Source organism: Vipera ursinii, assembly GCF_947247035.1.
Source record: "Vipera ursinii genome assembly, chromosome: 3".
Taxonomy (NCBI): domain Eukaryota; kingdom Metazoa; phylum Chordata; class Lepidosauria; order Squamata; family Viperidae; genus Vipera; species Vipera ursinii.
The window spans coordinates 105,438,505-105,462,062 of record NC_139516.1 but is presented as its reverse complement, the minus strand read 5'-3'; the positions used below and the strand labels follow the sequence as shown (position 1 = coordinate 105,462,062).

Here is a 23,558-nt window from a genome sequence, read left to right as displayed (position 1 = left end):
AAAAAGAAGCTTCACTAAGTATTCATCTATTGTAAGAAGAGCTGACTTGCTTGAGAATGCAAAGGACCAAGACTCAGAGGTTTCCTTAGCCACATCATGTGATAGAAAAGTTGCTAACCACCAACAGAAATTAGATGAGGTCACTTCCAAACAGGATACAGGACTGCATTCATATGCTGTATTTATAGCCACTGAAAAATTGCATACTTCATATACAGAGTTACATATTATTAAATACAAATGTTACAGGTTTTGATATTTGTATGAACACTTCCTAATAATTTGCAATAAATGCTGCCTATTTTTTTTCCTGGAATTTTCCCGAAACACAAAGACTAGAATGAGGTAATAAATAAGATGTATTTGAGGAATTTAAATCTTTTAGTTCCGCAATTTCAAGGACTCAAGGATGATAACAATCAAATGTGCCACAGAAATGTCTCCAAGAATAAATCCTGAAGTGAATATTTCACTGTTTCCTCTTCAGATAAAGCATCTGAAGAATTTCAGTGAAGATGAAAGAGAAGGTTAGCAAAATTTCTCAAAAGAAGAAATACAATCCCATTGATAGGTTTTACCTCTGGTGACTTGGTACAGTATATTTAAAATGCTCTAGAACAGGGGTCCCCAACCTCCGGTCCATGGCCCAGTACTGGGCTGCAGCATGCCAGTAACTGGTCCACATAAACAAGGAAAGCCCCATCCACAAGATGCAGGCAGCACACAAAACCACTTCCCCTCTGGTCCGCGGAAAAACCTTTCTCCATTTAACTGGTCCCTGGTGCCCAAAATGTTGGGGACCTCTGCTATAGAAATTCTAATGTTAACCTATTTAACAAATTATTTAATTGTAGATTTACTGTTTATCCTATCTGTCTGCAACTGTTCAATATAATAATAGAGAGCAACTTCAATTTTTCCTCACAACTGTCTGGTGTAAGTTGGTTTGAGAGAAAGCATCAATCTAAAGTCAGCCAATGAGCTCTGAGAGCTGAAAGTGAACTTGGATTTTAGTCTTTCTAATCTTAATTCAAGTGCACCATACTAATTCTCAAATCAATGCTCACAAAAAGTCAGTAGGTATGTGCAAAGTCGCGTGGTTGTACAGAGAGATGGACACTTGAGCTGGGTAGTATTACTTTATTGAGTCAGAAATGAAGCTGGGCCAAAGGGGTTACCTGGCGTCTCTTTATACCTGCCAGGTGAATGGTGACCAATAGATTTAAACCTGGGCTTCCCGCCAGTGCAGGTGGCCAATGGATTTGAACCCTGGCTTCCCACCAGAGCTGACCATGCCCTGGGGCTGTCAACAACTTGCTCTATTCAGGCTTTCCCGCCAAAGCGGTTATAGCCTGGAGCTGTCCAGCCCCCTGCTGTGCTGACATTTCCGTGTATGCTTTAAAGGCATACACTACACCCCTTCCCCCATAGTGAGGAATTACCCTTTGTCATTCTGTCTCCATAACTATATAAACTTATTTACACTATACACAAAATTTACATACACACGAGTTTACATTTGTTATTCCTTGGTTGCTTCTCCACCCCCCTAAAAACGCACATAGTCTGCTGCTTTAAAACGATCAAAAAAAATAAAAGAACAAGATCAGCAGAAGTCTATGGAACTTCCAAAACGTACTTACAGCCAAGCAGTGGGAGGAGCACGGCCTAAAAAAGATAGTCCTATTAAAGCAGTGCTCCAAGAGCTTTGGGATGATATGCATGGCAACTAAATTTTTAACTTGGAACGTTAATGGACTAAATTCACCACAGAAGAGGAAGAAAGTTTGTCAATATTTAAAACAATTTAAGATAGATGTTATATGTTTGCAAGAAACGCATATTAGGGTTGTGGATCAAAAGTATTTATTGAACTCAAGGTTGGGCACGCAATTTGTTGCTTCTGCAATGAATAAGAAAAATGGAGTGGTTGTTTATGTTAAAAGTGCTTTAACAGCGGACTTAATTGAAGCAGATAAGCATGGAAGATACGTTATGATAGAGTTGCTGCTAGAAGGTAAAAAGACGCTTTTAGTTGGATTATATGCTCCTAATCAACAACAAGCTGACTTTTTTAGTTTACTTCATACAAACCTTACCCAGTTGGATTATAAATCTTTTATTTTTATGGGGGATTGGAATGGTGTTTTGGATGTACAGATGGACAAGGCTGGAGCTTTTAAGCGCGTCCCAAGTCATGCTAGACTGCCTAAATCCTTTTTTGAAATGAAGGATGACTTGGAACTGTGAGATATATGGCGTGAAAGACATTCGTATGAAAAGGATTATACTTTTTTTTCTGACAGACATCAATCTTTTTCCAGGATTGATTTTATTTTGTTGACTAATGACTTTTTTTCAAGGATTAAGAAGGTGAAGATATGTGCAAGAACTATTTCTGATCATAGCCCAGTCTGGCTAGAGATTAATAAGGAAAATAGAGATAGGCGCTCGTGGCGCGTAAATGAGAATTTGTTTAGAAATCAGAGAAATGTGGAAGAATGTAAACAGCGGATGAAGGATTTTTTTTGAAATTAATATGAATAAGGGCACCTCTATGGACATGGTGTGGGATGCTAGCAAGGCCTATATGAGAGGGGTGTTGATATATATGAACAATAAACATAGACGTGCTGTGGAAGCTAGGAGGAAAGAATTGGAGAATGAAATAAAGGAAAAAGAAAAGGCTTTGATTTTGAATCCAGAGGATGTGAAGACTAAGGAGGCTATTAAACTGTTAAGAGGACAATTTGATAAATTAATGGCTGACCAAGTGGCAACCAATTTGCGGTTTGCCAAGCATAATACCTTTTGCAACGCTAACAAACCAGGTAGATGGTTAGCTTATAGACTGAGGAAAAAGCAAAGGGCTTCTAATATAGACAAAATTGAGAATAAAGGAAGGGTTGTGTTTCAACAGGACCTTATTAAGGATGCTTTTGTGGATTTTTATTCTAAATTATATGCTAAGGAGAAGATTAATGAAAAAGACATTGATATATATTTGGAGAATGCTAGCATCCCGGTTCTTACGCAAGTACAAAAAGAGGGGATTAATCAATTGATTTCAGAAGAAGAAATTTTTACAGCAATTAAGGAATTGAAGGTGGATAAAGCACCAGGTACGGATGGTTTGACTGCGGCTTATTACAAAAATTTACAATTAGAGATGATAAAATCGTTAAAGGAACTGTTCCAGACAATCCAGAGGGGGGAAAGGTGCCACCGTCTTGAAGAACAGCTTTTATTTCCTTGATTCCGAAGGAAGACCAAGATGCTACACAAGTTAAAAATTATAGACCGATATCGCTTTTAAATACAGATTACAAGATATTTGCTAAGGTGTTGGCTAATAGACTGATGAGGGTTCTGCAACAGGTGATTCATGGGGACCAAACGGGGTTTATTAGTGGTAGGCAAATGAAAAACAATGTGAGGCATATAGTTGATGTGTTAGAGTTTTTGGAAAGGAACAACCAGATCCCTGCGGCGCTAATCTTTTTAGATGCTGAAAAAGCTTTTGATCAACTGAATTGGCAATTTTTGATGAAAGTTTTAGATAAAATGGATTTTGGGGAAAAAATTTTACAACCGATTAGGGCATTATATCAAAAACAAACTGCCCGAATTATAGTTAATAATAGCCTGACAGAAGCATGTAATATTGAGAAGGGCACAAGGCAAGGGTGTCCGTTATCGCCCTTGTTATTTGTGTTAACATTAGAGATATTATTGGTTAAAATACGGAATTCGGAAAAAATTAAGGGTATACAAATTAGAGATCAGGATTATAGACTGAGAGCATTCGCAGATGATCTGGTTGTTACAGTGACCCAGCCAGAGAACTCTGTTGTGGACCTGATGGAGATAATAACACAATATGGGAAGGTTTCTGGATTTAAAGTTAATATACAGAAAACCAAAATTCTGGCCAAAAATATGACAGTTTTGCAAAAGGCTCTCTTAGAAGGATCAACTGGATTTGAGATTGTTAAAAGGGTTAAATATCTGGGGGTGTTTTTGTCGCCCTCTAATACAAAGTTATATAAAAATAATTATGAAAAACTATGGGGGAAAATTCAAAAAGAAATGGAGAGTTGGGAAAAATTGCAATTGTCTTTGTTGGGACGGATCGCAGCAGTGAAAATGAACGTCCTGCCTAAATTTTTATTTTTATTTCAAATGATACCGATTCTTAAGAAAGATTCTAATTTGGAGGAATGGCAGCGAGGTATCAATAAATTTGTCTGGGCAGGGAAAAGGCCACGGGTTAAACTTAAGATTATGCAGGATACTCGTGAGAGAGGTGGTCTTAAAATGCCCAATCTTAAACTATATTATGAAGCTGCTGCATTAGTAAGAATAAGTGATTGGATTAATTTGACACAAGAGAGATTATTAAATCTTGAGGGCCACGACTTGTTGTTTGGCTGGCATGCATATTTGTTGTATGACAAGAAGGTAGACAATGTGTTTAGAGTGCATATTTTAAGACAGGCATTGTTGAGAGTTTGGAAGAAGTATAGACATAAGCTAGATTGCAAGATACCATTGTGGGCAATTCCAAAACACGCAATAGAAAATATACATGCTGGTTTCAAACATGATGTGACTACGTATAAGGAGATTTTAAGTTTGGAAAGAAATGTCTGGTGTCTGAAACCATATAGCCTCTAGCGAGATGAGAAGATTGTTCAAACTTGGTTTCAATATATTCAGTTACGGGCCAGATGGAAAGAAGATCAGAAAATTGGTTTTACAATGACTGATGAAAATCTGATAAAGCAAATTAGAAATCAGGGTCCAGCACATATCAAACGGATATATCTTGCATTGATAGAAATTGACTCAGAAACAGAGCTTGTTAAAGATTGTATGATTAAATGGGCCCAAAATATCCAAGAAGTTATTACAATGGACACGTGGGAAAGGATTTGGGTGAGGAACGTAAAATTCACACAAGCTCAAAATCTAAGAGAGAATTTTTATAAAATGTTTTATAGATGGCATTTAGATCCTAAAAAGCTTGCAAGTATGTATCCGAATTATCAGCCTAAATGTTGGAGGTGCGGTGACGAAGACGCAACATATTTTCACATATGGTGGACTTGTAAAAAGGTTAAGGCTTTTTGGATAAAAATCTGGTGGAATATGCAGAAGATTTTTAAGCAAAGGATAAAGTTTTGTCCGCAACTTTTTTTGTTGGGAATAATTACAGATGCTACAGTTGTGGACACTAAGTTGACGTTGAATTTAATTACGGCAGCAAGACTTTTAGTAGGTCAATATTGGAAGAAGGAGGAACTGCCGACTATAGAAGAATGGACTTTAAAGGTTTCTGACCTGGCAGAGATGGCAAAGATATCGGCTTATTTGAAAGATCATTCGCAAGAACGCTATATTATGGAGTGGAGAAAATGGATTGAGTATATCCAGAACAAATATGGGACTAAGAAGTTTCATGTAGCATTTGAATAAGTCTTCCTTTCTTTTTTTCTGTTTTTTTATATATATATTCTATATTAATAGTGTTTGTAGTTATCCTATATGAGCTAGAGACCGATAGATTTTAGAGTTTACGGTTATTAGCATATGGTTGTTTATGATTTTTTGTTTTGTTTTTTATACCTTGTACTTAGCTCTGGGAAGTCGGGGGGGGGTGGGGAGGGGGGGAGGGGTAAGGAGGGAGGGATAGGGGAGGGGTAGGGGGGACTGTTAAAGATAAAATGTATGATAAAACTTTTCAATAAAAAAAACGCACATAGTCCGCAAGGTAGCTTGGAGCCTTGTGCTGCCTGCTTGATCTTCTTGGGACTGGTTCTCCTGGTGGTGTGGTGCTGTGACTAGACTCTCTTCCTTGTTGTGATTGTTGTTGTGGGTTGTGGTGTGTGTGTGTGTGTGTTGCGGTGCCCGGGTTTTGTGTTCTGCTGGGTTCTATTGTTTGCCTGGCTTCGCTGTCAGTCTACTTTCTGGGGTGGGGTTGCCACTGTGCCCCTCTGGTGGCCCTCCTGGGTGTTTGTGTTTGTGTTGGCTCTTCCTCCTCAGTCCCCAGTGTGTCCTCAACAACCCTCTCAGGAGCCCTTTTCCTCAGCTGATCCAGGTGCCTTTTCCAAAGGAGTCCCCCCTCCACCCTTACTCTGTAGGAAAGGGGTCCTGTCTGCTCTAATATCTCCCCTGGAACCCATGGGTGACCTGTGCTGTAATTCCTTGCCCAGATGGGGTCTCCTGTGTTGAAACTTGTTTTGATGTTGGGGGTCTCGGCGTCTGCTGCTACCCTGTCTGGGTGAAGCCTGTCCAGTGTTGTTATGAGGCGTCTGCCCCATCTGAGTTCTGCTGGGCTTTTGCCTGTGGTGGTGCAGGGTGTTGCATGTTGGTGTAGGAAGAATGTGGCCAGTCTTTGCTTCCAATTACCCTGTACTATGCGCTTGAGGGCATCCTTTGTTGTCCGCATGAATTGTTCTGCCAATCCATTACTGGCAGGGTGGAAGGGAGCTGAAGTGGCGTGTCTAATCCCCAAGGTCCTCAGGAACACCTGGAAATCCGAGGAGGTAAATTGTGTTCCATTATCTGACACGATCACATCAGGCAGACCATGTGTAGCAAACATTCCCCTCAATGCTTGAATGGTTCCTGCTGAGGTCATGTTGCCTACAGGTACCACCTCCAGCCATTTAGAATGGCTGTCTACTGCTACCAGAAATGTGTATCCTTGGAATGGGCCTGCATAGTCTATGTGCACCCTTGACACCATGGTGAGTGTGTTTCCTCCCACTTGTGAACTGGTGCATGTGGTTGTTCTGGCCGTGTCCTCTGGCATGTGTAACATCCCGCTACTAGTTCTTCTATCTCCTTGTCCAACCCTGGCCACCACAGGTAGCTCCTTGCCAAGTCCTTCATCCTTACTATTCCTGGGTGGCCCTCGTGTAATAACTGGAGGACTCTTTCTCTGAGCCTTGTGGGGATGATTACTCTACTTCCCCACAAGAGACATCCCTTGTGTGTGGACAGTTCATGCCTTCTGGAGAAGTAAGCAATGAACTCTTGCCCTGGTGATTTGTCCTGCCACCCACTGCTCACCCATGATTGTACCCTGCTCAGAACCTTGTCCTTGGGGGTCTCTGTGGCTATGTCCCTTGCGTTCAGGGGGCATTCTGGCAGTTCCTGTATTGCTAGTATTTGGACAGCCGGTGCTGGGTCCGGCTCAGTGTCCCTTAGGGGAAGTCTGCTGAGGCCATCGGCGTGCCCCATCTCTTTGCCCGGCCTGTGTACCAGTTTGCATGAGTATGCAGACAGGAATATGGACCAGCGTAACATCCGGGGTGACAGGATCTGTGGTGTATGCTTCTCTGTTGTAAATAACCCCAATAATGGCTTATGGTCTGTATAAATTAGAAATTCCCTACCATAAAGGTAGTCATGAAATTTCTTTACCCCTGCAACCACTGCCAGTGCCTCCTTGTCTATCTGGGCATAGTTCCGCTCTGCAGCTGACAGGGTCCTGGAGTGGTAGGCGATGGGGGCCTGAGTTCCATCCTCCCTTAAATGGCTGAGAACTGCCCCAATCCCATAAGGGGATGCATCGCAAGCAAGGCAGATTGGCTGGTCCTCCCTGAAGTGGGTGACTGTGGCATTGCCTGCTAACAGGTTCCTCAGTGTTTTGAATGCGTTAGCGTGTTTGTCAGTCCAGTCCCAGGATGCTTGCTTGTCAAGCAACCTGTGTAGGGGTTCTGCAATTGTAGCCTTGTGTGGCAGGAATGCGTAATAAAAATCGAGGAGGCCCAGGAATGCCTGCAACTCAGACTTGTTTTGGGGAGTAGGGGCTTCTTTGATTGCCCTGACTTTGGATGCAGATGGGTGGATGCCTTGAGCATCAATCCTGAACCCCAGGAACTCTGTCTCAGTTACCCCAATCTTGCATTTCTCCCTTTTGAGCTTCAACCCTGCACCCCTGAACCTCTCAAGTACTGCCTTCAATTGGGCTGCCAGTACGTCCTCGGAGTTGGCTGCGATCAGGACGTCATCGAAATAAGGGCAAACCCCTGGTATTCCCTTGAGGGTCCTTTCCATCACCTCCTGGAATATTCCAGGAGCCACGCTGATCCCGAACTGCAACCGGTCTACCCGGAACGCCCCTTTGTGTGTGATGATTGTTTGTGCTCTAGCAGCCCCTGGGTCTACTGGCAGCTGCTGATAAGCTTGGGCAAGATCCAGTTTAGCGAACACCGACCCGCCTTGCAGGGATGCCAGAATGCTGTTTACCATAGGAACCGGGTATGAATGAGCGCTCAGAGCCCGGTTGATTGTCCCCTTATATTCGGCGCAAATTCTAATTTCGCCGTTTGCCTTGAGCGGCATTACGATGGGGGTTTCCCATTCCGCTCCATCGACTGGCGTAAGCACCCCCTGGTCTGCCAGCTTATCCAATTCCCGCTCTATCTTGTGTTTTAGCGCGAACAGGACCCTCCTAGTCTTCATTCTTATGGGTTGCACCTGGGGGTCTAACCTAAATGAGATTGGGGGACCTGTGTACCTTCCCAGCTACCCGTCGAACACGTCCGCAAAATCCTTGCAGACAGCGTCAAGGGAAAGGCAGCTCCGCGTCTGGTGAATCCCCGTGATTCCAATGCCCAGCATGTTGAACCACCCTAACCCCACGAGGCTGGTCTGCTGGCCTTCGATGACCAGTACACTTAATTTGCCCTCAAACCCTTTGTACTGAACCCTCACCAACGCCTCCCCCCGAAGGTTAATGGGTGAATTTTGGAAGTCAGAGAGGGTCAGTCTGGATGGCCTCCAGGGAACCTGTTGGCCGCTCCGCTTCCAAATCTCCTTAAACGTTCTGGCGGAGATGATGGACACAGCTGACCCTGAGTCCAGCTCCATCGTGCAGGGGACCACTTGCAGCTTCACCCTCAATTTTATTTTTGGGTTTAACGCCGCAGGGGCCCCTGTTAGATAAACGTTCGGCCGTCCTGCCGTGTGGCTGACCGTCTGCTCCAGCAACCACTCCCTGGTACCTGTAGCGAACTGGAACTCTGCCTCCACCTCGTGCAGGCTATCCCGCTGTTTGCTCCTGCAGACCGCCGCGATGTGCTCGGTTTTCCCGCATGCCCGACACTTGGCCAACTTGAAACGGCAGGTAGACCGGGGATGCTGTCCTCCGCAGCTGGCGCAACAGGTAGACCGGGAGCTGTTCGTGCCGCAGCCGGAACACTGGGTAGACTGGGGTTGTCCGCAGCCGCTGTGCTGGGTAGACCGGGGGCCGCAACCGCAATGCTGGGTAGACCAGGGCCGATTCGCGCTGTAGCCGTGGAGTTGGGTAGACCGGGGGCCGTTCGCTCCGCACCTGCACTCCAGGCATCTTGCGTCCGCCGCGGGTGGTCTCGGCTCCCTCACGTTGTCTCGGTTGGAGTTGACGGGTCGCTGTTGGTGGATGGCGTCCACTTCCAACTCTTCCCCGTCCACGTTGCCGCAACCGCTCAACTGGTGGACGGATCCGCCTTCCCTCGCGTCGGACTCCTCGGCCGCGTCCCAGGCTAGGAATTCCTCTTGGACATCCCTCAGGGTCAGTTTCTGCTTTGCAAAAATTTTCTGGCGCAGCTTCCTGTCCCTCAACCCGCAGACGATCCGATCCCGCAGCCGGATCTCTAAATTCTCAAAATTACAGAGGCGAGCTGCCTGCCTCAGGGCGACCATGTATTGCTTGGCAGACTCACCCGGCCACTGGTCCCACTTCTCGAAACGATACCGCCAGGCAATCTCGGACGTCTCGGGCTTGAAGTGCTCGGTCAGCTTTGCCAGCAACCCGTTGTACCCAACGGAGTGGATGTCGTCGGGTGCACAGAGACCGACCGCCAGCTGGTACGTTTCCGTGCCGCAGCTGCAGAGTAGCACCGCCGCTCTCTGCCGGTCATCTTTCACCCCGTTTGCCCGTAGGTAGCACTCGAGCTGCCCCACGAAGGCTTCCCACTCCTCTGGGTGATTGCTATTGAAAAGGGGATACTGACCCAGTTGTGCCATTCCGCCGTCTCGGTCATCCTGCGTCTTGGTCCGGGGCTGCCGATTGGATTCTGTCCGCGGCTAGCGTTGTCCGGTACAGGATCCCATCCTCGTCGCCAGTGCAAAGTCGCGTGGTTGTACGGAGAGACGGACACTTGAGCTGGGTAGTATTACTTTACAGTATTGAGTCAGAAATGAAGCTGGGGCAAAGGGGTTACCTGGCGTCTCTTTATACCTGCCAGGTGAATGGTGACCAATAGATTTAAACCTGGGTTTCCCGCCAGTGCAGGTGGCCAATGGATTTGAACCCTGGCTTCCCGCCAGAGCTGACCATGCCCTGGGGTTGTCAACGACTCACTCTATTCAGGCTTTCCCGCCAAAGCGGTTATAGCCTGGAGCTGTCCATCCCCCTGCTGTGCTGACATTTCCGTGTATGCTTTAAAGGCATACACTACAGTATGTTGTATAGTATCACATACTGTAGCATTTGGAAGAATTAATCGAACCAAAGTCAATTGAATTCATCAAGTAAACAGAAACTCCATGCTAAAATAATGCATATTCACACAACACACAAAATCTACTTCTTTTGCATATGGAATAAATGAACTTATGTATATGCTTCTAATACTGGTATAGTCCTCAACTTACAACCACATTTGAGCCCAAAATTTCTGTTGCTAAGTGAAACATAGGTTAAGTGAATTTTGCCCCATTTTATGGCCTTTCTTGCCACAGTTGTTAAGTGAAACTGGCTTCCCAATTGACTTTGCTGGTCAAAAGGTCACAAAAGGGGATCACATGACCCAGGGAATATGAATCAGTTGCCAAATGTCTGAATCTTGATAAGATGACCATGGGGATGCTGCAACTGTCATAAGTGTGAAAAACAATCATAAATCACATTTTTCAATGTCATTAATTGTAACCCTGAATGGTCACTAAACAAACTATTGTAAATCGAGGACTATCTGTATTTTTTTGAAGATAGGAAGTATGCATGAAGAATTTAAGCCATGGGTGCTGGAAATTTCAATTGATATTAGCCATTCTTATTATTAAATTTGTATGCCCATCTAGGTGTTCATTATGTTCACTTTTGCACATAATATAAGGATTCATATTCCAACCTGATCTATTGTGAATATGCTACTGCACATGATCTGTTTATTCTCACTTTGTTCCTCCATTCATGTAAGTGGACAAAAGTAACCAAAAATTGAGATCTTATTTGGGGATCTGACTTTGGAGATCTTAATTTTTTTCTTATGTGCAACCGTACTCTGTTGAAGAACAATAATCTACATTCCAGATATAGATGCCACGCTGAACCTGCATTTTCGCATTATGACATTTGAAGTCCATTGATTCCAGATATGACCAATCATTAAGGTAAAGGTAAAGGTTCCCCCGCACATGCGTGCTAGTCGTTTCCGACTCTAGGGGCCGGTGCTCATCTCCGTTTCATAGCCGAAGAGCCAGCGCTTGTCCGAGGACGTCTCCTTGGTCATGTGGCCGGCATGACTAGACGCCAAAGGCGCACGGAACGCTGTTACCTTCCCACCGTAGTGGTCCCTATTTTTCTACTTGCATTTTTACGTGCTTTCGAACTGCTAGGTTGGCAGAAGCTGGGACGAGTAACAGGCGCTCACTCTGTTACGCGGCACTCGGGATTCGACCCGCCTAACTGCCGACCTTCTGATCGACAAGCTCAGCGTCCTAACCCACTGAGCCACCGTGTCCCTTTGACCAATCATTACCACACTATATAAACCCATCATTTTTCTGGGAAAATAATATCACATATCCTTGGCATTGCTAGATTCTGGTTACAATTTCAAACAGTTCAGCCAACATATTAATAAGAAGTAGGTCTGGGAGGAAATCCTGGGAAGGAAACCTGCTATTGTGAAGGTCTTTTTCACCTTTCACTTTCAGAAACACTGCAATGTTTATACACAACGTGACTGAGTTATGATAGGAATGTTTTGAGCAAAACAAGAGCCAACCTTCAGCCTAATTATTTCCCACAGCCTTAACAAATTCTGAATTTGTTCTTATCAAATCATATCAAATTTAACTTGCTTAGAATTATCAGACTGGCATATAAAATTACAATGTCTCTCAAGGGAACATAAACTGCAACAGGAGGGCTGGAGATGTTAGTTGCAGTGTGTCTATACTTGCTACCAATGACTGTTTAGCTTTTAAACTATAAGCTAAACATATCAGCCTTACTAGGTTCACTAGACAGGAAATACAACCATATGAACTAATTCTGCTTTATTGCAAAATTACATTAACAGAATTTTGCAAAACTGAAATACAATTCTCTGTCACTTCCCCAAGCTCCTTTACAGCCCACAAAACTAGGGAGGGTATCTTCTAAGTTCCTTGCCCTGCCCACATTTCTGCTGCAGGCTCAACTACCTTTTCCCCTGGCTGTATCTCTTGGCCTTGTCTGCCAAGATCCACATCATTAATTTATTTATTTATTAAGTAGCCATCCTGAGGTAATTGAACAGGTGACATATCAGATGAGGACATCAGTCAAGACACGGCCATCTTGTTGCTAAATTCCATACTAACATTCAGTTAAAATATATTGCAATGAACTTCCTTCCTCAAAACAAGATCACATGATTAGGCATGATGAAATGTCAGTTTGTGCAACATAAAAAGCAAAACAAAAAAAACCTAGAAGCATCTAGCCGAGAAAATATTTAAATCAATTAATCCAAATGCTTAATAAGTGGGAGAACTTTCCAGAGTATACGTAGTAGTTCCACCCTTCTGACAAGAAGAAGTAAGAGGAGGAAGAGAAGGAACAAACATTTCAGGAAAGAAATCCAAAACTGTTCAAAAATTGGAAACACTGCTTTTGTTCATTTTGCAAGTACCCTATTGTCCTCCAAAGTGATGGTTTGAAATTCAATTAAAAACAGAAACTACCAAGAGGATTGCAGGTCTGGAAACAGTTCTGCCTTTTGAGCAAACTAAAGTATTACTGAAGATTTAGAGTCACAGAAGATTCACAAAGTGCCAGGAAAAACTGAGCCCTTCAATTACTTTCCCAGGACAAAACAAAAGGTATTAGACTACATACAGATGATTTTATTACCAAGGTTTTGAGAAATGAATAAGAAGATTATAAACTATGAAATGGAAAAACTTTCCCTTTAAGAATGCTTTACAGGAAATTGACTTCAGCTGACTGCTTTACCAAACATGTTCCCTGACAGTTACAGATTAAATGATTTGCAAAATATCAGCTCATGTGTTCCTCCTGTGGGATTTGTAGCACCACATGTAGGCTTGGACTTAATCTTCCTTAACCTTTCAGTGCCAAATACACTGTATATTCACAGTTCTGCTTACAGAACTATAGCTTGGAAGGAATGGGCCTCATTCATGAAAAAGGAAGATAAAAGTGGTAAAGGAAAATATTCTGGTTACCACTCCTGAATTTCAGTCCTCAGGGTTTTAAAAGCATGTTTTGGCCTGTCATGGCCATTTACATTGTGGCACTGACTATGAAGTGAGGGTTACTTCTTACATGACCAGTTCTTTCCACCAATTCCACTAGAATTGTGAAGTTTTGAAAAAACAGTCAATATTTGATAGATATTTCAAAATACATATGAAATCTTAGTATGAAATCATCTTAATGCTGAAACTTGAGTGTGTTGGCCTTTTGCCATATGTTGATAACAAAACACACACTAAGATCCCAGTTTTATGCTCCAGTCTGAGTTTTCCAGTTAGTTTTTAAAAAATCCCAGAAAGAACAGTGTTCAGCTATTTGCCACCTCTTATTCCCCATTTGCTTGTACAAAATAGCAGGCTTCTGCAAGCCAAAAAAAGAAGAAGTTGAAACAGCTAAACACACATTTTCCTTTTGCCTGATAAAGTTTGAGTTTAGCCATTTCAACTTGCTCCCTGTTTTCTTACATAGCAAAATGGGAGAAATGTACAAATCAGTTAATGCACATTATTCTGCAAATCCTCTTGCAGAAGATTGGGGGGAAAAACGTTCTTAAGAGTAGAAAGGTTAGAGAACATGCCAGTTCAGACATTTTGGAGAGAGATAGCTAATTTCTCTGTTCTCTGAGTCAGCAAGTCCAGCAGGTTTTTTTTTGGGGGGGGGGTGTCTTAATATATAATTGTTATGCAAATTTCAAGTGCATATGAAAATTGTTAAAGGACAATAGTTGATTTTTTTCCTTTCTGCTCTTTTGTGATATATATCTGTATGTAGTTTAGGAAATTAAAAGCATATCAGGCTTTCTGAATAAGACTATTCAATAGGGACGTGGTGGCTCAGTGGGTTAGGACACTGAGCTTGTCGATCAGAAGGTCGGCAGTTTGGTGGATCAAATCCCGAGTGCCGCGTAACAGAGTGAGCGCCTGTTACTCGTCCCAGCTTCTGCCCACCTAGCAGTTCGAAAGCACGTAAAAATGCAAGTGGAAAAATAGGGACCACTACAGTGGGAAGGTAACAACATTCCGTGCTAGTCATGCCGGCCACATGACCACAGAGACGTCCTCGGACAAGCGCTGGCTCTTCGGCTTTGAAACGGAGATGAGCACCGGCCCCTAGAGTCGGAAACGACTAGCACGCTTGTGCGGGGGAACCTTTACCTTTACATTTCAATATTATGTTGAGAGGCAGCCACAGCATCTGCAGGTCTCATCAGAATGACAAAGCAATGTGATTTGCACAGTGCAAACTGTATCCCCTACATGTTTCTCCAGTATCACCTCTTTCAGGCAAATCTTGTGCTCTGAAGAACCAATAAGTAAGAAATGAGAAAGCACTTTCTCTAATGTTAACAAAATCAGTGTTATTTCACTTTGTCAGATTGAACTTTTGAAACTGCAAACTACACTCTCGGTAGCAAATCTACAACTCTCTTTCCTGTACGGCTAGACAAAATGACAGGGTAAGAAAATAAATAATAGGATTGCCAACCCAGGTTTTGCCTTATCCATGTCTGACTGAATTACCAGCCAAGTTCTCTTCACAATATAGAGGATGACTTTGCTGCTGTTAACACAGTTGGTTTCTCCACCCATCACCCACTAGCTGATCCTTAAAGAGATAAGCATGTATAAACACGAAGCCATATCTCTCATTTAAAAGGTGTTGGGTAAACTCTAAGCATGTAATTACTTATTGGGATAATGCAAAAGATAAGATTTTCATTTTGCTACATGGATTAGTTAGCAACCAATGGTCAAATGGATCTTTTCCTAAAAAGCAGAACAATAGCAAAGTTATCAGATTATGTCTGCTATACTCACCATGGTTTAAGTGCCTGATGCAATCATTCAGCATGGTGCTGAATTGCTTCTGAGCTTCTGAATCCGGAAAACAGTAATAACTATGTCTAAGGAACGGCTGCCACAGGTAGACTGGAAATTCCTTTGTAGGGACAACAAAGGCCTGGATATTCTCCTTTTCACTGGAACCTTAAATATATGCATACGTTTATGTTTTTAGTCATTTCATCAGGTTTACATGTAATTATAGACAAATTCACAGTAGACAGGTAATCTTGCCTTAACATTTGTGCCACTAATGCTTAGTTTTCATTGCAACTCTAGGTGTTCTAGACTCCACCCAGGTTGTAGCATCAGCCTATTTGAGAATTCAGTGAGCAGATTCCTCAAGTATGGATTCACAATTCCCCAGATTCAGAATGTATAAGTTATGTGCATCAGATGGGCAGTTATATAAATTTAATAAATATATACATACATACCATCCCTAATCTGAGTAATTTCTCTCTGGCATCAGAATTGTGCATCAGTGCCTGTTTTCTTGAATATTAGTGTTTATTTGATTATGTCTCTGTCTCTTACTCTCTTTGCTTCTATTAAGCTTCCATTGTTGCTCTGGGTTTTGAGTCTGATATGACTCAAACAAATGAACAGTGCAAAGAAATAGAAGAAAACAATAGAATAGGGAGGACCAGAGATCTTTTCAAGAAAATTGGAGAGATGAAGGGAACGTTTAATGCAAAAATGGGCATGATAAAGGACCAAAATGGCAGGGACCTAACAGAGGCAGAAGAGATTAAGAAGAGGTGGCAAAATTACACAGAAGAACTATACAAGAATGAGCTTAATGTCCCAGATAATCACAATGAGTTGGTCACTGACCTCGAGCCAGACATCCTAGAATGTGAAGTGAAGTGGGCCTTAGAAAAGCTGAGCAACAACAAAGCTAGTGGAGGTGACAGTATTCCAGCTGAGCTATTCAAAATCTTAAAAGACAGTGCAGTAAAAGTGCTACACTCAATTTGCCAGCAAATTTGGAAAACTCAACAGTGGCCACAGGATTGGAAAAGATCAGTTTACATTCCAATTCCAAAGAAAGGCAGTGCCAAAGAATGTTCAAACTATCGCACCATTGCACTCATTTCTCATGCTAGTAAAGTCATGCTTAAAATCCTACAAGCTAGACTTCAGCAGTATGTGGATCGAGAACTACCAGAAGTACAGGCAGGATTTCGAAGAGGCAGAGGAACTAGAGATCAAATTGCCAACATACGCTGGATCATGGAGAAAGCTAGGGAGTTCCAGAAAAACATCTACTTCTGCTTCATTGACTATGCTAAAGCCTTTGATTGTGTGGATCATAACAAACTGTGGCAAGTTCTTAAAGAGATGGGAGTACCAGACCATCTTATTTGTCTCTTGAGAAACCTATATGCGGGTCAAGAAGCAACAGTGAGAACTGGACACGGAACCACTGATTGGTTCAAAATTGGGAAAGGAGTCCGGCAAGGCTGTATACTGTCACCCTGCCTATTTAACTTATATGCAGAGCACATCATGAGAAAGGCAGGGCTAGATGAAGCAAAAGTTGGAATTAAGATTGCCGGAAGAAATATCAACAACCTAAGATACGCAGATGATACCACTCTAATGGCAGAAAGTGAAGAAGAACTAAAGAGCCTCTTGTTGCGGGTGAAGAAGGAGAGTGCAAAACTTGGGTTGAAACTTAACATTAAGAAAACCAAGATCATGGCATCTGGCCCTCTCAATTCCTGGCAAATAGATGGGGAAGAAATGGAGGTAGTGACAGATTTTATTTTCCTGGGCTCCAAGATCACTGCAGATGGGGACTGTAGCCAAGAAATTAAAAGACGCTTGCTCCTGGGGAGGAAAGCCATGGCAATCTAGACAGCACACTAAAAAGCAGAGACATCACCCTGTCAACAAAAGTGCGTATAGACAAGGCTATGGTCTTCCCAGTTGCAATTTATGGCGGTGAAAGTTGGACCATAAGAAAGGCTGAGCGCCAAAGAATTGAGGCCTTTGAACTATGGTGCTGGAGAAGACTCCTGCGAGTCCCTTGGACTGCAAGGCGATCAAACCGGTCAGTCCTAGAGGAGATAAACCCTGACTGCTCTTTAGAAGGCCAGATCCTGAAGCTAAAACTCAAATACTTTGGCCACCTAATGAGAAGGAAGGACTCACTGGAGAAGAGCCTAATGCTGGGAAAGATCGAGGGCAATAGAAGAAGGGGACGACAGAGAATGAGGTGGCTGGATGGAGTCACTGAAGCTGTAGGCGTGAGCTTAAATGGACTCCAGAAGATGGTAGAGGACAGGAAGGCCTGGAGGAACATTGTCCATAGGGTCGCGATGGGTCGGACACGACTTCGCAGCTAACAACAACAACAACAACATGACTCAAACTATATTACATTTCAAGACAATCATAGGATAGCACTTTATTGTGTAAGGTAGGCAAGCTTATTAAATGCATGCCTTTAAACCATGTGTGTAACCTTTTATAAAGACAATGCAACACTTGAAAGAGAGCACCAATTAAAATGCTAAGTAGTATAAAAAATAAAAGGGAATGGGCTATACTTTACCATTAGGTTCTGGGAAATGTTTATCAGATAGTGAGTTATATTCTTCTCCTGTAATTAGCACTTTGCCTCCAACAGGGAAAATGCAAGTCTTTGAGCTTACTCCTTTCTGGAATGCCTAGAATTAAGAAACAGTAGTAAAGATTTTCTTTTTAAAAAACAAAACAAAACACAAAAAGCACCTTTGACTTAAGAAGTGGCTCCTAAAAATGAATGAGAGAATGTGAACAACACTTAAATTTCAAAATCCAGAATAGGAGGTAAATAAATGCTTTAAGTAACCACATAGCTCATTTAATTTTTAATTTAATTTTAATTTTATTAAATTTATATACCGCCCTTTCCCGAAGGACTCAGGGCAGTTTACAGGGTATTTAAAATCAAACAGTACAAAATACAAAAGTTAAAAAAAACAATTAAAAAAAGATTACATTATCCCTTAACTAAAAACCTCAGTTAAAAATTCTCAGCCTGGGCCGGAGAGCTCAAAGAGCCAGGTCTTCAGGTCCCGGCAGAATGAACAAAGCTCAGGGGCGGTCCTAAGCTCCACAGGCAGCTGGTTCCAGAGGGCAGGCGTACCCACAGAGAAGGCCCTCCCCCTGGGTGTTATCCACCGGCAATCTTTTACCGGCGGCACCCTGAGAAGACCCTCCCTGTGCGAGCGCACTGGACGAAGGGAGTTTGATGCTGGCAGGAGGTGTTCCCTCAGATATCCCGGACCCAAGCCATTTAGGGCTTTATAGGTCATCACCAGCACCTTGAATTTACCCCAGCCTCACTTAAAATTTCCATTTATCTAACTTTTTTTAAACTGCATTTTCTCTTCCAATAGGATTCTAGGATCCTACTGGGAGATAGGATCATTTATTAAATATTAATATAATAATATCTGTAAAATAAAATAAATTAGACAAGTAGTATGTATAACATTTATTATACATTAAATATGAAATCAAGTAATAGAATTAACTTTTTTTGGGTATGGTATAGATTTTTTTCCTTAAAAGTAAGTGATGATGGAGGGCATCTCTGATACAATATTGTAAGACCTTCTGATCAGTTGCCTTTAATTTAAAAGCTAAGCAATAATCGGGCCAGAATGCAACTCTGCTTAATGCTTTGAAAAGTGGAAATAGGACTCATCAGGTTGTGCAAGGATTTCCCATGTGTAAAGGTATTTTTGTTTAGTATTATCAGTTGTAAGAAGACACTATCAATAAATGAGGCTGATTGGACTTCCGGGTGGCAACGCTCCGTCGATGGCGGCCGTTCTGGCCGTCAGCCCCGTTATTTTCCGTAGAGCCGCTAAAAACAGCAACAATCAGCTGTTTGGTGGCTCAGAAACCCTCTCCTTGGGAGAAGAGGGGGGCGAGCGTTTAGGTAGGGGTACAGCTCCCCTAGACCACCAGAGATCAAATTTTGGTGGTTGAAGGGTGTGAGCCCCCCCGAAGCCTGAATTTGCTCCGGACTCCGGCACTCCTCTGTTCCAAGGCTTTGGAGCAGAGCAGGATGCTGCAACCATCCCTGCTATCAATAATTAATTTTGGATTACCTGGATGCAGGCAGAGCTGTGCAGGAGAATACTGTAATAGCAAGTATTTGAACTTTAACTCTGATTACTTTGAGAGAAAAAGTTGCAAGCAGTGTGGAAAGTGAAAGTGCGCAATAGAAATTAACTGGGTGTTAAGATGGCTTCTAAACCAACTAAATTTCCTAGAAGTGCTGGTGCTTCGCCAGTTCAGCATTCTTCATTACAGGCTTTGATGCCTCCTCCTGTGGCACCCGCACCCGCATTAACAATAAAAGATTTACAAGATGCTTTACAAGATGCTTTAAAAATACAATCCCAGCAAATAGCTGAACTTATTGAGGAGAAGAATACTGAAATAAGAGCAGACATTTTGGCTGCATTCCAAGGGCTTGCAGTTTGTATTGAGCGTCTGGATGATTGCATGGAAGAGCTTAGTCAAAATAATATGAGATTAGATGCTAAAAGGTTGGATGCTGAAAATGTGATGGAGAAGATTGATGATGATGTAGTTATGATACAATATAGAGATATGGAGTTTGCTGTGAGGATTAGAGGATTGAAAGAAGACCCTAAGGAAGATTTGAAAGAATTAGTGGCACAAGCCCTTGAACCAGTTTTGGAGCGCCAAGCAGAAGATATCATGGGGGATATAGACAAAATATTTCGTGTTAACTCTTGGATTGCAAGACAAAGAAAGTTACCTAGAGATGTGGTGGTTTATTTTACAAAGAGAGCAATTAGAAATGTGGTTATTCAAGCCTTTTATAACAATAGATTTACAGTTGCTGAGCAAGAAGTTTTAATTTTGAAAGAGATTCCTCCAAGAATTTTAAGGAAAAGAAAAGAATTTGCTTTTCTGGCAGATGAATTAAAGAAATGGCAGCTTCAGTTTAGATGGGAGATTCCAGCAGGCATGGCGGTGATGTATGCAAGCACGAGATATCGTCTTAATACAGTTTTGCAGGCACGAGATTTTTATTCTAATATTTTGAAGGCAGGTTCTCCGCCATCTTCAGAACTTAAAGGAAGGAACGGTGAAGGAGAGCGTCAGTCGCAAGTGGAGAGTATACAAGGAGCTGAAGGAGCTACTTTGCAGAAGGATAAAGAATCCCAGCAAATCACAGAAGTGGATCAGTCCCAGGTGCCAACAGAAGAGGTTAGAGAACAAAGAATGACACGGGCTGCAGTTAGACGAATGAGACAAGAACAAGAACAACAGAAAGCTACAATCATATCTCAAAAACCTACTTACAGTGAAGCAGTGGGAGGAGCGAAACCGAAGAGAGTGCAGGTGATTCTGCAAGAGGCGCTCTGAAAGCTTCAGGTCGCAAAAGATGACGACAAAGTTTCTAACTTGGAATGTTAATGGATTAAATTCCCCGCACAAGAGAAAGAAAGTATTTCAGTATTTAAAACAATTTAGAAATGATGTTATTTGTCTACAGGAAATGCATATTCGAGCAGCTGATCAAAAATATTTGATAAATTTTAGACTGGGTACACAGTTTATTGCGTCTGCTCCAGACAAGAAAAATGGAGTAGTTATTTACGTTAAGAACAATTTAACAGCTAATCTAATTGAAATAGATAAACAAGGAAGATATTTTATAATTGAACTATTAATAGAAGGCAAGAAAATACTTTTGGTTGGATTATACGCTGCTAATCAACAGCAAGGAGAATTTTATAAACTATTACATAGCAAGATAACCCAATGGGATTATAAATTGTGTATCTTGATGGGAGATTGAAATGGTGTTTTGGATGTACAAAAGGCCAAAAAATGTTTTTTTAGAAGTATACCAAGTCATGCTAGATTGCCTAAATCTTTTTTTGAGATGAAAGATGATCTGGAACTGAGAGATGTTTGGAGCGAAACAAACTTGCAAGAAAAAGATTTTACTTTTTTTTCTGATAGACATCAATCTTTTTCCAGGATTGATTTTGTATTAATTACTAATGATTTTTTTCTAGGATTAAGATCGTTAAGATATGTCCAAGAACTATATCAGATCATAGTCCAGTATGGTTGGAACTAGAAAAAGAGAATGGAGACAGGCGGTCTTGGAGACTGAATGAAAATCTGTTTAGATATCAAGAAAATGTGGAAGAGTGTAAAAAACAGATGAAAGATTTTTTTAATATGAACAAGGGTACCTCTATTGAAATGGTTTGGGATGCAAGCAAAGCTTATATGAGAGGAGTGTTAATATATTTGAACAATAAGCATAGATGTAAATTGGAACATAAGAGAAAAGAATTAGAGGAGGAAATTAAGAGGAAAGAGAAGGCTTTAATTTTGAATCCATCTGATAGGAAGATTAAAGAGGTAATTACTTTATTAAGAGCTCAGTTTGATATGTTGATGGCAGATCAAGTGGCAACCAATTTACGGTATGTTAAACACAATACTTTTTGTAATGCTAATAAGCCGGGCAGGTGGTTAGCTTACTTGTTAAGGAAGAAACAAAGGTCACGTAATATAGATAGAATAGATTACAAGGGTAAAGAGGTGTTTCAGCAGAATCTTATTAAAAAGGCTTTTGTTGAGTTTTATTCTAAGTTGTACATCAGGGACAAGATTCAAGATGTAGATATAGATAGATATTTATGAGAGGTTAATATCCCTGTTCTTACACAAGAGCAAAGGGAAGGGATGAATCAATTGATAAATGATGAAAAAACAATTTAGAACAATTCAATTGGGAGGAGAAGTGCCTCCATCGTGGAAAACAGCCTTTATATCGTTGACTCCGAAGGAAGATCAAGATATTACCCAAGCCAAAAACTATAGGCCAATATCGCTTTTAAACACTGATTATAAGATATTTGCAAAAATTTTAGCAAATAGATTAATGAAGGTAATGCAGCAAATGATTCCTAGTGACCAAACTGGATTTATAAGTGGTAGACAAATGAAGAATAATGTGAGACATATCGTAGATTTACTGGAATTTTTGGAAAGAAATAATCAGGTTCCTGCAGTGCTCATCTTTTTGGATGCTGAAAAAGCCTTTGATCAATTGGACTGGCAATTTTTATTTAAGGTACTGGAGAAAATGGAGTTTGGGGATAATTTTTTACAACCTATTAGGGCAATATATCAGAAGCAAACAGCTCAAATAATAGTTAATGGTAGTTTGACAGAAACATGTAATATTGCAAAGGGTACAAGACAGGGGTGTCTGTTGTCACCTTTGCTGTTTGTTTTAACATTGGAAATATTATTGATTAAAATACAAGACTCAAATAAAATTAAGGGCATTGAAATAAGAGATCAAGATTAGAGATTGAGAGCGTTTGCGGATGACTTGGTTATTACAGTAAGTCAACCGACTTACTCAGTTGTAGAATTGATGGAGATACTAACGTCATATGGAAAAGTTTCTGGATTTAAGATAATCACACAAAAAAACTAAAATATTGTCTAAAAATATGACTATAGAACAAAAGATTGTTTTAGAAGAGTTAACGGGATTTGAAATAGTTAAAAAGATTAAATATTTGGGAGTATATCTTTCGGCTTCAAATGTAAAATTATACAAAAATAATTATGAATAATTATGGTCAAAAATACAAAAAGAGCTAGATAGTTGGAAAAAATTACAATTATCTTTATTGGGAAGAATTGCAGCAGTAAAAATGAATGTTTTGCCAAAATTTCTATTTTTGTTTCAAATGATAAGGTAAAGGTAAAGGTTTCCCCGCACATGCGTGCTAGTCGTTTCCAACTCTAGGGGCTAGTGCTCATCTCCGTTTCAAAGCCGAAGAGCCAGCGCTTGTCCGAGGACGTCTCCGTGGTCATGTGGCCGGCATGACTAGACGCCAGAGGCACATGGAACGCTGTTACCTTCCCACCGCAGTGGTCCCTATTTTTCTACTTGCATTTTTATGTGCTTTCGAACTGCTAGGTTGGCAGAAGCTGGGACGAGTAACAGGCACTCACTCTGTTACACGGCACTCGGGATTCGACCTGCCAAACTGCCGACCTTGGGATCGACAAGCTCAGCGTCCTAACCCACTGAGCCACCGCATACTTAAAAAAGACTCAAATTTGGAGAAATGGCAGAAAGGTATTAATAAATTTGTTTGGGCAGGGAAAAGACCAAGAGTTAAATTTAAGATAATGCAAGACATACG

The 23,558-nt window shown here is 41.6% G+C and overlaps 1 protein-coding gene and 1 long non-coding RNA gene across 2 annotated transcripts in view; one reads left to right on the top strand and one right to left on the bottom strand.

The window, feature by feature from the left end:
* Window positions 1-23,558, bottom strand: part of NIBAN1 (niban apoptosis regulator 1) — a 149,023-nt gene that overhangs the window by 51,452 nt on the left and 74,013 nt on the right. Inside the window, exons 4-5 of the mRNA XM_083359070.1 lie at window positions 17,891-18,005; window positions 15,304-15,471 (exon numbers count right to left, since the gene is read on the bottom strand). Of these exons, the coding sequence (XP_083215196.1) occupies window positions 15,304-15,471; window positions 17,891-18,005 (283 nt within the window). The remainder of the gene's footprint in view (window positions 1-15,303; window positions 15,472-17,890; window positions 18,006-23,558) is intronic.
* The window catches only part of LOC310638236, a 71,928-nt gene that overhangs the window by 20,208 nt on the left and 28,162 nt on the right, over window positions 1-23,558 (top strand). The window lies entirely within an intron of this gene.